The 12,921-nt window shown below is 50.0% G+C and overlaps 4 protein-coding genes across 4 annotated transcripts; 3 read left to right on the plus strand and 1 right to left on the minus strand.

Moving 5' to 3' along the window:
* Nucleotides 1-67: 67 nt before the first annotated feature.
* On the minus strand, nt 68-4,212 carry LOC142900074 (angiopoietin-4-like). The gene is made up of 6 exons (XM_076044098.1): nt 3,430-4,212; nt 2,662-2,911; nt 2,421-2,555; nt 1,339-1,555; nt 745-940; nt 68-658 (listed from the first exon to the last, which is right to left on the minus strand). Exons 1-6 carry the CDS (start codon nt 4,012-4,014, stop codon nt 512-514), a joined length of 1,530 nt encoding a protein of 509 aa, XP_075900213.1. The 5' UTR covers nt 4,015-4,212; the 3' UTR covers nt 68-511.
* Nucleotides 4,213-5,922: 1,710 nt separating this feature from the next.
* On the plus strand, nt 5,923-6,676 carry LOC142899945 (pro-opiomelanocortin A-like). Its single transcript, XM_076043906.1, has 3 exons — nt 5,923-6,039; nt 6,185-6,478; nt 6,533-6,676. Exons 1-3 carry the CDS (start codon nt 5,923-5,925, stop codon nt 6,674-6,676), a joined length of 555 nt encoding a protein of 184 aa, XP_075900021.1.
* Nucleotides 6,677-7,299: 623 nt separating this feature from the next.
* On the plus strand, nt 7,300-11,299 carry LOC142900094 (uncharacterized). Its single transcript, XM_076044128.1, has 6 exons — nt 7,300-7,451; nt 7,952-8,077; nt 8,757-9,233; nt 9,324-9,511; nt 9,586-9,701; nt 10,878-11,299. The coding sequence occupies exons 1-6, from the start codon at nt 7,358-7,360 to the stop codon at nt 11,068-11,070; spliced, it is 1,194 nt and encodes a 397-aa protein (XP_075900243.1). The 5' UTR covers nt 7,300-7,357; the 3' UTR covers nt 11,071-11,299.
* Nucleotides 11,300-11,404: 105 nt separating this feature from the next.
* Nucleotides 11,405-12,825, plus strand: LOC142899946 (pro-opiomelanocortin A-like). Its single transcript, XM_076043907.1, has 4 exons — nt 11,405-11,802; nt 11,968-12,101; nt 12,247-12,507; nt 12,544-12,825. Exons 2-4 carry the CDS (start codon nt 11,985-11,987, stop codon nt 12,736-12,738), a joined length of 573 nt encoding a protein of 190 aa, XP_075900022.1. The 5' UTR covers nt 11,405-11,802; nt 11,968-11,984; the 3' UTR covers nt 12,739-12,825.
* The last annotated feature ends 96 nt before the right edge of the window (nt 12,826-12,921 follow it).

Raw genomic sequence — 12,921 nt, forward strand, 5'->3', positions numbered from 1 at the left:
TCGGCCAGTAGAGGGCAGCAAAATAGTCAATCAGTTACTGACAACAAACCAACAAGAACCAAAAAAATAATAATTCAGCATCTCATTTTATTCCAAGGTCACCAGATAGTCGGCAGCCAATCCTCTAAAAGGGTTTGCTTCCTAACCCTGGGGGAGGTAGCAGTGCCACCCTCGGTGACTTCACAGAGGGCTGCTTTCCTGAACTGTATGTTGTGACTTCTCAGGAGAAGCGAAGGGTGGACTTTTCTGGAAGTGTCTCTTGGTAAGACAAGCAGGAAAAAGGGAAAGATTGAAGAAAATGGATCTTTTAAACACCAGCTGCTTCCGTGATGTCCTGTAGAGGGAGCCCTCAGATAAAAGGAGCACTGTTGAGTCTCCACAGCGAACCTCTGCCACGCAAAGGAAAACAAAAAAATCTTAGCAGTGTAACAATAAGTGTTGTGAGTTCTTGCTGGCTAGTGATCAAAAGGGGCTGTGAGTCATGAGTCAGGACTCAGGAGTCACTCGGTCGCTACGGTGACAGGCGCGGTCGGAAATTGCGCGGCCGGATCATCATGGTGACGGCCTTCAGCGAGTAGAAGTCCGAGTTCTTCCAGGAGAACCAGACGATGCCGTCGGGCCCGAGCAGGTTCTGGGCTTTCAGCGAGTAGCGCCCCCCCTGGTGGAAGAAGAGGTCAAGGTCATGCCACGTCAAAGTGGGTCGCTGCTCCCCCTGGAGGCAGAAGGCAGTCAGGTTACTCCCACCTTGTAGTAGACGCCGTTGAGGTTGGCGCTGAAGCACTGGTGGAACCACCAGCCGGCGTGGCTGATCTCGGCGCAGATGTTGCCTGTGTCCGGCGTGCTGAAGGCCCGCCGGTTATGGTACCAGCCGAACGAGTCCTCCACCGTCCCACTGAAACCAGACACATGGAGACGGTAGCGGTTCTCCTCGCTCTCCACTCTGCAGCAGGAACGATGAGGAGGAGGAGGAGAAGAAGATTAGATTTTTACAACCGCACTTTATTACTATTTATGCTTCTTTTTTTTTTTTTTTTTTACATACACAATAAATGTATTCTAATAATAATAATGATGATGATAATAATAATAATAATAATAATATAAATAAATTAATAGTATATAAATTAATAAGCAAAAGAAAAATAAATGTGACTAAATAAATAAATCAATACATTTATTAATGAATCATTCAATGTGAAGAAGAAGAACTCTTTGTGCCAACTGCCAGTGGAATTAATTTCGGGAATAAAGGTGACCCATGATTGGACGGTTGGAACTATACGATTAGTCAGCTGTCTTTATCCTCCAATCAGAAAGGCCCTCTACCCCCTCCCGTACCTGAAGGAGTGGTAGGAGGCGTGTCTGCGCTCACGGCTCCAGTCCTGCAGCTCGATGCGGAGGCTGTAGTGGCCGTGGTTAGACAGCAGGTGGATCGCCTGGTTCCCCAGCCAGTGTTCCCCCCGCGGATCGCCGAAGCCATCGCGGTAGTCCGACCATCCGCGATTGAAGCTCACCGAGCCGTCGCGGCGCTGCTGGAACACTGTCCAGGCGCCGCCTAGAGGAGAAACACGGATGCGATCTTGAGAACCTCATTCCGCTCTGGAGATGTTTTCCAGCTGATTGGTTAGCGGGGCTTCAAAAGCCAGAACCAGGAAGCTGCTGCTAGATCATTAAGAGCGACAACAGTGTCAATGTGACCCATGGATGTATTATAACGAGGTGGATACCAGACTTCCAATCTGGCGGTGTAGCGATTTCCCTCTCTAGTGGTCACTCGAGGTTCTGCAACCAAAAATCCCATACGGCGCCAAAAAGCATTTTTACTCCATGAGACCGCAATTAAAAAAAAATGTCCGTGGCTAACAGGACGACCATGTGACCTGGAATCATGGTTCATAATAGATCTTTCAACGGATCTTACTGAAGTCCTGGACTTTTAATATTTTTGTTTTACTTGTAATAAGGGCTACAAAATCTCCACAAAAGAGTTTTTATGTTCCCAGCATGACGTCACATGATGTCCATACTGCTGTGTCCCGGCTCGTTCTGCTTGGCTGATGCATCACGTGCCTTACAGAGGCATGGTGGGAAGTGACACTACTGCTACATGCCCTATGGGCTCAGAATGATGTGGAAGAAACCAGGAAGCGATTTCGGAAGTGGTGGACTTTTTTCAGCATATGCGCTAGCTAGCCATGTAACTGTACTAACTAACAACTCCATTGAAATGAATGGGCCGCCATATTAGATCCTGGGGGCGTGGCTTTGGATTTGGACAGGTTGAGTTAGACTCCGGACCTTCTGGAGTTGCTGCCAACTGGCGGCTTCACTGGTGAGGGAGAACTCTGAATGGCCTTCTGTGACGGGGGTCACGGTGGTTAATGGTTCTGAATGGGTGGGCGCCGACTGACGTGTCTCACCATCTGTCTCCATGTCGCAGTAGACGGGCAGCCTTTCTCCGGGCAGCAGCACCATGTTGTAAACGCCGGAACGCCGAACGCCACTGTGATAGAGGGACGCACAGTCAGTCTGGCAGAGAGACAGGTACTGCCCACCTGAGGGAGATAGAGAGATAGAGAGAGAGAGAGTTTCATCAATCAGACAACAGTTATGTTCACCCCTCCCATCCTCTCAAATGCCCCCCAGTGGCTGAAGGCCAACCTGGCGGCAGGAAATCCCGCATGCCGAGCAGAGACGGCCTCTTGATGACACCACAACCGCCGGGACGCTGCTGCTGCTGCTGCTGCTGCTGTTGCTGCACTGTGGCCGACAGGTTACGGAGCTGCACCTGCAGCTCAAACAGCAGCGAGGCGTGCACGTGGAGGAGGGCGTCGGCCTCTGCATGACGTGCTTCCAGGAAGTGCAGCCGCCGGTCCAATGTTGTGGCATTCAGGCTAGCGCTTCTTTCGTTCTGGAGGAGGAGGAGGGGAGGGGGAAGGGTTGGGGAGAAGAAGACGTGAGAGTGGCGTGGAGGATGACTGTGTGTCTGGTGAGCATCTGAAAAAAAAAAAGTTCAGTCCAGACACACCGGACAGGACTCGCAACTGCCTGCGGCTAATCCTGTTAGCATTAAGGGTCAAGGAGGTCTTAGCAGGTGTGAAGACAAGAGAGATAAAGAGAGACAGACAGGAACAAAGGGAGGGAGGGAGAGAGAGAGAGGGAGAGAGAGAGAGGGAGAGAGAGAGAGAGAGAGAGAGAGAGAGTGTGTAATACCAGCCTGGCTGCTATTTGGTCTGTTCAACAGGAACCAGAGACACACAATCGCTGGTCCAGAATTAGCAAAGTCACTCTGTCTGACCGTCGTATGGTCTCTGAATTACTCTTTTAAGAAAATCCAGTGTCGTAATAACTAAAACCTACTGGTGGGGGGCACTCTGGAGCTACTTTACTGTGTACAGTGACCATGGTCTGGGGTCAATGTTGGCGGACCTGCGTGTCCAGGGCCTTGACCCGGTGCCGGTGGTTCCTCAGCTCCTCCTGCAGCTCCGACATAGTCTCAGTCAGCTCCTCCAGCTGCTCCTTCCTCTCCTGGTTCTCCTGGAGCCAGTGCGAGATGTCATCGGTGCACCGGAACATATCTGGGCAGCGCTTCTGGGAGGTTCCCACCAACACGGGGGGAAGCGTGGCCACCAGGTGGCACTGGCGGTTGGCGGTCAGGCGGCTACTGTACTCGCCACAACGCGTGTTCTGGCTGTCGGTAGTCTTGTTGTTGTTGTCGATGGCTGGGACGCTGTCAGGGATGATGGGTAAGGCATCAGGTGGCAGGCGAGGGCGGTTCTCCTGGAGGGAAGAGCGAGGAGGAGGAGGCCAGTCAGGGTCCCAGTTCCTCCCCTCCTCCAGGTCGGAGTCTCCGAAATCCAATACATCCCTAGTAGATTCCAACAGAGTGTTGGGGTGAACGTCTTCATTGTGCCCCACGTCGGGCCTTTCGTCAGTGGCCACCGTGGGACACTGCAGGCCCGACCAGCCCATCAGCAGGACCCACTCCACCATAAAAACACATCTCCACTTCATCCCGTGCACTCAGAAGGAAGTGCCCCTGTCACTGTGACCTCCGACCCGTCCCTGGATCAAGGTTACCAGATTGCATCTTGGTCCAACATCTCAGTTCAAATCTCAGGACCTCCGCGGTTCCACTCAGATCCAGGACCGTCCAGATGGCGCGAGACACAGAGACCAAATAGTTCCAATACCACTGCAGTGGTATGAATGAAAAAAGAGAAGATCTTTGTCAGCGATCACGATCAGTCAAAGAGCTTTGTGAGTTTGGGACTGAACTAACCAAATCCAAAACCCTGAACTACCAACGTTACTTCCAGCAGGAGCTACCTGATGACGCACTGCACCTCCACGAGAGGATGGCCAGCAGACTGTGTGTGTCAGTGTGTGTGTGTTTTTGTGTTGATGACATCCTATCCTGATAATCCCATCAGAGGATTGGGATCTGTTGGCCCGGGAGTTAATAGATTACTCACAATGGGATTAAAGTTACAGTTACAATGTGAAAGGAGCCACATTGATGATGACTGAACATAGACAGAGATAAAAAAAAATTTTTGGGGGGTGTCGGATGTGCGGGCAGGGCCAGCAGAGGTCAGGGAGGGTTGGATAAAGGGACTCGGGGTTCGGCAGCAGGTCACGTCCACTCAAACCTCTAGAAATCTTGACTTTTACCGACTGATGTCACTGAACATTTCCAAAATGTTCTGGACGGATGGACGGATGGACGGTGCAGCAGCAGACTGTACATGTAATCGATGGAATGGAGGTTCAAGGCCAACTGAGTCGTCTAATGGGTTTATTTTTACCTGCCGGCCATCAGTGTGTTCTGCCAGAGCGACACGGTGAAACTCTCTGATTGCGTCCAGAATCCAGGAAAAAAACTAAAAATCTTCAAACTTCTGAAGACAAAGAAATCATGCAACCGTCGACCGACAGCACATACCACCACCAGGTGTCAGGTTCCTCAGATGCTGTTGACTGTTGTGTTGCAGTGAACTAATGATGTTGATAGCATTGTAAAATCCCAGCTGATGGCAAAGTAAGGGAGAAGCTTGTGTTTTTAGCATTGTTAGCATCACTAGCCCAGACAGGTTATACTGTCAGTGTAACACACCAAAGTTTTCAAGTGTTGATGAAGCAAACACATGCTGAATGGATGGAAAATATCATTTAGCATCATTATTTTTGTTACGATGGTTTTCCTCTGGCTTTCCGAAGAAACTTTTATGTTTCTGAAGGTACTGAACTTTGAAACCGTCACTGTCACTGAGGCCTCTGGTGGCTAGTTGCAGCAGCAGCAGCAGCAGCAGCAGCAGCAGCAGCAGCAGCAGCAGCAACAACAACAACAACAACAACAACAACAACAACAACAACAACAACAACAACAACAACAACAACAGCAACAGCAGCAGCACAGACGAATGAAAAGAATGAAAAGGATCTTTGTTTAAATGTTGAAGGTGAAATCCTGAGAAAAATAGGAAAAACAATTGATTTGATTGAAATGTATTTTGTTTTACAGCATTATGTTGTTTTATCATACTTGTAATATGATGTGGAGCTTTTTAGGTAGTGACGCTGTCATCCAGGCATGTGTGTGTGTGTGTGTGTGTGTGTGTTTGTTTGTGTGTGTCCTTGACTGACAGCCTATAAAGCGGCGGCTGGTTGGAGACGCTCTCAGAAGCAGAACATCCTCCAAACAACAACAACACAGATTGCCAGAGAATCAGAACTAGGTGAGTATTAATATTTTACCTTTTCATACACTATCCCAACTTTCTTATTTTTCTATTGTTTTATTCATTCTATTTTCTAAATTGAAACTTTAACCAGATCAGATACATTTTTTCCGAGTCAGAGATGTGAACGCAGTGTTGGTGTCGTGTCTTGTCCTGCTGTGCAGTGTCTGGTTGCCCGGGGATGTCTCCCATTTTGCTACTGGTGGCCCTGATGGGGGTGGGCGTGGTCACGGGCGCCACTGGTCAGTGCCTGCAGCCTTCCAGGTGTGCGGAGGTCGACTCTGAGTGCCGCTTGATGGTGATTCATTTGGATAATAAACACAAATCAGTCTGATTCCTTCATTTGGGATGTTCAGTTTCTTGATTTGATGTATTGATGACTGGGCGGGGCCACTTGTCACTAAGCCCCGCCCCCTCACCATGGCACTTGTTCTGCTCTGCAGGAATGTTTCCCCTTTTTCCACTCAGCCAAATCCACCCCGACTCACCTCCTCTCCACGTCCCCTCCCCTTCTCCTCCTTCCCCTACCCCCCTCCATCTCCCCCTCTGCGGGGGCCAGGATGCCCTCCTACTCCCTGGAGCACTTCCGCTGGGGGAAGCCAGCGGGCAGGAAGCGACATCCAATTGGAATCTTCCCCAGGGAGGTAGACGGGGAGTGGGAGGAGGACGGGACGGCTGGACAGACGAGGAGGCGAGAAGGTGATGTGACCCAGCAGCAGGAGGAGCAGCAGCAGGAGCAGCAGCAGGAGGAGGAGCAGCTCAGCAAGAACAGAGAGGGAAGGAGGGTTCAGCTTCGCTGGAGCCCCCTACTGGCCAGCAAACGCTACGGCGGCTTCATGAAGGGTGGAGATGAGCGCAGCCAGCGGCCGCTGATCACTCTGTTCAGGAACGTCATCAACAAGGATGGACAGGAGGAGGAGGGGAGGGAGGGGTGAAGAGGCGGAGGAGGGAAGGAGGCGAGCAGTGCAGTGAAGAGGTGGGGAGGGAGGAGGAGGGGTACGAGGAGGAGGAGGAAGAGGAGGGAGGAGAAGGAAGAAGTACGAAGTACAGAGGGGAGTGAGGAGGTGGATGAGGGAGCATTGAGGAGGAGGAAGAAGGTTTGGGGGTGGTGGAGGAGGTGGAGGGGGCGCAGCAGGAAGAGGACAAGGAGGAAGAGGAAGGAGGTCCAGAGCTCCATTAAAATGAGTCATTAACATGTTGGTGATTGTGTTTGATTTTGTTGTGGTTTCTCTACTATTGCTAGCAAAAGTAGTAGTTTGGTAGTTACATGGTATTTTACACGGTAGTTTACTCAGGCGTCACAGCATCGCACTGCCAGGTCTGCAATGTGTTTTCATATGGATTCATGACTGTGAATAAATGAATAAATAAATAAACAAAAATAAATAAATAAATACATGTCAGCATTATAACAGGTGACCGCAACTGTGTTGATTGTGTCCTTCCCCACTACCTCTCGGTGTGTCTCGGTGTTTTCATACGTTTTCCACCTGGCGTGACGCTACGCTGGCTTTTATTTTGAAAGAACGGACCAGAAGTCACATTTTTCTCCGCCTGCCGGGGTCTGTTTATAAAACCAGGCGGCTCCCCGGGGTCTTACTCTCCGGTGCAGCAGGATGTCGAGTCCCGGGAGGCCCCCTGCTGGTGAGGGGATGTACAGCCACCTCCTGGACGAGGACGGCACCTTCACCATCGAGCCGGCGGTCGGAGGTGAGAAACTACCGGCAACGTTTCAGCCACTTCGGGCGCCTCATTGAACTTCTGTGAGGGACAGAAGGAAGAAGGCATTTTTAAAAAATACCTTTAAGCGCCGATTTATGTTTCTTGCCGGTTAGAGTTCAAAATTAAATGGACACCAGCAAAGTCTGTGAAGATTCACAGTCATCGAGATCAGAAGGGTAGAAGGGTTACGTTAGGGCAACTGGACTTGTTCTTGTGATCTCGCCTCTCATCCGAAAGGCTTCTTCAGTGGAGAGCCCCAGGTATTTAACCACCAGGAGGTGTGGGTGGGGCTAAGGCAGGAGCACCTACTATTAGCAAGGTGTTGATTTTTCAACAAAAAGGTGTTGATTCTCAATGAGGTGTTGATTCTGCTAAACTAATAATTTGGGTCTAAAGTAATAATTTTAGTCAATCAACTGTAGTTAAAGTTTCCCAAGTTTTGAACAATAAAAAACAGATTTAAAAACCAGCATCATGTTTCCTCCCAGTTCGTCCCGGATTCCGACCAGTTCGCCCACTGGCTGTCGCCCAGCCGTACTGCCTCGCCACCTTCTGCCTGGTCGCGCTGAGCGCCGCCCTGCTGGTCGCCGTCATCATCGTCACGGCTCAGCACCGTGAGGACGCACATGCACGCATGCACACACACACTAATTATGACATATTTGCTATTTAGCCCATTATATGATATATATAATATATAATAAATAATAAATATATTAGTTGTGAGAATTATTTCTGAGAAAACTGCTCAAATCTGAGGTCAAACAGGAAATATTAGTAACTATGGACGTGATTGAAGCACCAGAATTCAGTTTAGTCGAGTTTGTGTATCTATATCTGTGCGGTTGCAACACTCACATGGTGGACATTGTTAGCCAATAGGTCATCTGTGACTTTTATGCTCTGTTTCTGCACACGTCGGTCATCTTCACCGTGTTGAAACAAATCAAAAACAAGAAGTTGCTGATTATGCTTTTTCAGGCTTCTCATTGGCTCGCCTCTCACAGGCAATGGGCTGCGAGAGGGGAGGGGGAGTGGTCGTAGTAGAGTCATGTGGAGGAAATGGGCATCTATGTTTTTTTTTTGGTTTTGACAGTCAACAAGATAAGTGGAAAGAATCCTAATCTGATGTTGTTTAATTTTGAAGGAGAAAGTGCCTTCTGGTGGAAATAATTGATATTCCACGAAAAGATAAGTCGGAAATTTTATGAACCTTGTAAATTAACAACCAGTTTTTAATTATTTTTTTTTCATGTTCTGGATGAAATGTCCTGGCGTTCAACACCACAACAGAGAAGAACCAGCCTCAAGGGGGCGCTGAAGAGTCCTCTTCCTCCTCCTCGGCACTACAGACGCAGGGCCAGAACGTGTCGACTCTGGTGGCCTCCATCAAGAAGCTGCAGCAGGAGAAGCAGCAGCTGCAGCAGGAGAAGCAGCAGCTGCAGCAGGACAAGCAGGAGAAGCAGCAGCTGCAGCAGGACAAGCAGCAGTCGCAGCAGGAGAAACAGCAGCTGCAGCAAGAGAAGCAGCAGCTGCAGCAAGAGAAGCAGCAGCTGCAGCAGGAGAAGCAGCAGTCGCAGCAGGAGAAACAGCAGCTGCAGCAGGACAAGCAGCAGCTGCAGCAGGAGAAGCAGCAGCTGCAGCAGGAGAAGCAGCAGCTGCAGCAAGAGAAGCAGCAGCTGCAGCAGGACAAGCAGCAGCTGCAGCAGGAGAAGCAGCAGCTGCAGCAGGAAAAGGCGGAGCTTCTGTCCAGGCTGAGCGCCACTAAAGGTGGGCAGGGCTAAATGAAATCAATGATGACAAATAATATTTTTAAAAAACCACACACCTCTGCTCCTCTGCTCTCTGGTTCTCCTCAAGGTCCAGAAGTCATTGGACAGCAGAGTTCTGGGCCACCGCCGACGCTGCTGCCCTGCCCCGACGGCTGGCACACCTTCAACAGCAGCTGCTACATGGTGTCGAAGACGTCGAAGAGCTGGAGCGGCAGCAAGGACGACTGCAGCAGCAAAGGAGGCCACCTGGCCATCATCACCACGGCCGAGGAGCAGGTAGGACTCAGCAGCGCCACCGCTGGGCGGAAGCAGGAAGTCCTCCCCTGACCTCCTGCTGCTCCTCCTGCCAGAGCTTCGTGTGGAACCTCCTGCCCCGAGGCCACTGGAACGCCTTCTGGTTCGGCATCACTGACCAGGACACCGAGGACCAGTGGACCTGGGTGGACGGGACTCCACTGGTCGGAGGGTAGGACCACCTGCTCCCCCTCTTCCCCCTTCTCCTTCTTCTACTTCTCCTCCTCAACCTCCACCTTCTCCTCCTTCTCCTGATCCTCCTGATCATCCACCTTCTTTGCCTTCTCCTCTTCCTCCTCCTCCTCCATCTTCTTTACCTCCTCCTCCTTTTCCACCAACTCTTTTACCTCCTGCTTTGTCTTCTGCTCCGGAGCCACATCCTGGAGCTGCTCTGTCACCACGGGACCGCTGATGCTCCAGTTTCATCTGCGCATCCCAACCTGCAGCAGCAGCAGCTTCCTGCTCCAATAATTATAACACTTAGAGGAACAAGTTGAAGCATTGAGGGCCAAAGGGGCCAAAGGTCAAACAGCTACAACAAGCAATAATCTTTTGCCTTTATGCCTTTGAATTAAATTAAGATTCACACTGAAAAAAAAAGCTCTTGTTGGCCACCAATGCAGCGCCCCCTGGTGGTGAAATGAATTGGTGCCTTGGCGGTGAAGTTCCTCCCTCACAAGGTGAACGAGGGCCTCTATTGGCCTCTAACAGTTAGAATTCAAACTTAATTTCTGTTCGCCCAGTGAACAGATCCACTGCTGTTCTGCTGCGTCTTTCCCAAATCTGAGGCTAAGAAAAAAAGATTCAGAGGCAAAATCTAAAAAAAAAAAGTTGTTGACGCAACCTGTTTTTCCTGTTAATCAAAATTAGGGCAGTTGTATTGTTGTTGTTGTTGGGTGCTTTGAAACATATCACTTTACAATGCATCCACTTGGTGGCTGCACAAGCTTTGAAAATGTGGCCCGACCTGAAGACGAAACACATCATTTCACACATCAAAATATTTCAACATTCAATTTGTTTTGTTGCAGTTTCTGAAACTTCTTCTTCTCTTCTCAACTTGCACTCTGATCCGCTAGCGTAACGACCCCACGTGCCCCCAGTGGCTGCTAGAAGTGCTGCTGCGTAGCCACAAACTGCTGGTCTAGTTGGTTTTTTCTCTGACTCTGAACCAGCTCATCACATTTTGCAGTCGAACTTCCCATTTCTCTTCCTCATTCTGGAAACTCTTTCTAAACACTTCATATATCATTTCCCCCTCCCCTCCTCTGCTTCTTCTTCTGTGTTTTTTTTGGTGTCATTCTGCCATTCTGCTATGTATCTTTGCCCATCCCCCGCCTCTCCCCAGGTTCTGGGAAGTGGGCGAGCCCAACAACCACATTGACGAGGACTGCGGTTACATCGTCAAGACTCGGGTTCTATCTCGGGTGGCCATCCGCAGCTGGTACGATGCCCCCTGCAGCATGGACCGCCGCTTCATCTGCGAGCTGGAGCGAGGGGGCGGAGCCAACAGCGCCGCCACCACCACCTCCCCACACTGAGGCGCTGTCTGAAGGGCTGGCACTGCTTTTAGCATAGTTTTTTTTTCTGGAGGCAAAACCAGTCAATATGTTTTTTATTTGTATGTAGTGGAAAAATCGTGGGGGTTTGGTGGTGCGCGTATTACTTACATTGTGTGTGTGTATGTGTGCGTGTGTGTATGTGTGTGCAGGCGCGCACATGTGCGTGTGTGTGCATGTACGAGTGAAAAATAAATATTATCACAAGGAACTTGTGAGTTTGATTTTTGAACACTCTTTAAAATAGAGATTTAATATGTGCTATTGTTTAAATTATTTAAATTGAGGTTCATTCCATGCATATATGTATGTGTGGATATACAGTACATGTATACACATATACACAACAGCTACCATAAAGCCTTCTGCACTATGCTAGTTCTAAGTCTTGTGACTGTAATTCATCTTTATATGATATGAACTTGACGTATGAAAACATGCAGTAACCCAATTAGGAGAAATTAGGAAAAACAATTAATTTGATTGAAATGTATTTTGTTTTACAGCATTATGTTGTTTTATCATACTTGTAATATGATGTGGAGCTTTTTAGGCAGTGACGCTGTCATCCAGGCATGCGTGTGTGTGTTTGTGTGTGTGTTTGTGTGTGTCCTTGACTGACAGCCTATAAAGCGGCGGCTGGTTGGAGACGCTCTCAGAAGCAGAACATCCTCCAAACAACAACAACACAGATTGCCAGAGAATCAGAACTAGGTGAGTATTAATATTTTACCTTTTCATACACTATCCCAACTTTCTTATTTTTCTATTGTTTTATTCATTCTATTTTCTAAATTGAAACTTTAACCAGATCAGATACATTTTTTCCGAGTCAGATGTGAACGCAGTGTTGGTGTCGTGTCTTGTCCTGCTGTGCAGTGTCTGGTCGCCCGGGGATGTCTCCCATTTTGCTACTGGTGGCCCTGATGGGGGTGGGCGTGGTCACGGGCGCCACCGGTCAGTGCCTGCAGCCTTCCAGGTGTGCGGAGGTCGACTCTGAGTGCCGCTTGATGGTGATTCATTTGGATAATAAACACAAATCAGTCTGATTCCTTCATTTGGGATGTTCAGTTTCTTGATTTGATGTATTGATGACTGGGCGGGGCCACCTGTCACTAAGCCCCGCCCCCTCACCATGGCACTTGTTCTGCTCTGCAGGAATGTTTCTCCTTTTTCCACTCAGCCAAATCCACCCCGACTCACCTCCTCTCCACGTCCCCTCCCCTTCTCCTCCTTCCCCTACCCCCCTCCATCTCCCCCTCTGCGGGGGCCAGGATGCCCTCCTACTCCCTGGAGCACTTCCGCTGGGGGAAGCCGGTGGGCAGGAAGCGACATCCAATTGGAATCTTCCCCAGGGAGGTAGACGGGGAGTGGGAGGAGGACGGGACGGCTGGACAGACGAGGAGGCGAGAAGCTGATGTGACCCAGCAGCAGGAGGAGCAGCAGCAGCAGGAGCAGCAGCAGGAGGAGGAGCAGCTCAGCAAGAACAGAGAGGGAAGGAGGGTTCAGCTTCGCTGGAGCCCCCTACTGGCCAGCAAACGCTACGGCGGCTTCATGAAGGGTGGAGATGAGCGCAGCCAGCGGCCGCTGATCACTCTGTTCAGGAACGTCATCAAGGATGGACAGGAGGAGGAGGGGATGGAGGGGTGAAGAGGAGGAGGAGCAGGAGGAGGGAAGGAGGCGAGGAGTGCAGTGAAGAGGTGGGGAGGGAGGAGTGAGGATGAGGGGGAGGAGGAGGAAGAGGAGGGAGGAGAAGGAAGAAGTACAGAGGGGAGTGAGAAGGTGGATGAGGGAGCAGTGAGGAGGAGGAAGAAGGTTTGGGGGTGGTGAAGG

The sequence above is a fragment of the Nelusetta ayraudi genome, unplaced genomic scaffold (assembly GCF_046127955.1).
Source record: "Nelusetta ayraudi isolate G7.1 ecotype Tasmania unplaced genomic scaffold, CSIRO-AGI_Nayr_v1 ptg000079l, whole genome shotgun sequence".
In the NCBI taxonomy this organism is placed as follows: domain Eukaryota; kingdom Metazoa; phylum Chordata; class Actinopteri; order Tetraodontiformes; family Monacanthidae; genus Nelusetta; species Nelusetta ayraudi.

Coding starts and splice junctions, on each gene's coding strand:
- LOC142899945 (XM_076043906.1), top strand. CDS start 5,923: ATGTCTCCCATTTTGCTACTGGTGGCCCTGATGGGGGTGGGCGTGGTC. Junction 6,040..6,184: donor ACTCTGAGTGCCGCTTGATG/GTGATTCATTTG, acceptor TCTGCTCTGCAG/GAATGTTTCCCCTTTTTCCA. Junction 6,479..6,532: donor AGGAGGAGCAGCAGCAGGAG/CAGCAGCAGGAG, acceptor AGGAGGGTTCAG/CTTCGCTGGAGCCCCCTACT.
- LOC142900094 (XM_076044128.1), top strand. CDS start 7,358: ATGTCGAGTCCCGGGAGGCCCCCTGCTGGTGAGGGGATGTACAGCCAC. Junction 7,452..7,951: donor CATCGAGCCGGCGGTCGGAG/GTGAGAAACTAC, acceptor GTTTCCTCCCAG/TTCGTCCCGGATTCCGACCA. Junction 9,512..9,585: donor TCACCACGGCCGAGGAGCAG/GTAGGACTCAGC, acceptor TCCTCCTGCCAG/AGCTTCGTGTGGAACCTCCT.
- LOC142900074 (XM_076044098.1), bottom strand. CDS start 4,014: ATGAAGTGGAGATGTGTTTTTATGGTGGAGTGGGTCCTGCTGATGGGC. Junction 2,912..3,429: donor TCAAGGCCCTGGACACGCAG/GTCCGCCAACAT, acceptor CTCCTCCTCCAG/AACGAAAGAAGCGCTAGCCT. Junction 1,556..2,420: donor CTGCGACATGGAGACAGATG/GTGAGACACGTC, acceptor TTTCTCCTCTAG/GCGGCGCCTGGACAGTGTTC.
- LOC142899946 (XM_076043907.1), top strand. CDS start 11,985: ATGTCTCCCATTTTGCTACTGGTGGCCCTGATGGGGGTGGGCGTGGTC. Junction 12,102..12,246: donor ACTCTGAGTGCCGCTTGATG/GTGATTCATTTG, acceptor TCTGCTCTGCAG/GAATGTTTCTCCTTTTTCCA. Junction 12,508..12,543: donor CGAGGAGGCGAGAAGCTGAT/GTGACCCAGCAG, acceptor CAGCAGCAGGAG/CAGCAGCAGGAGGAGGAGCA.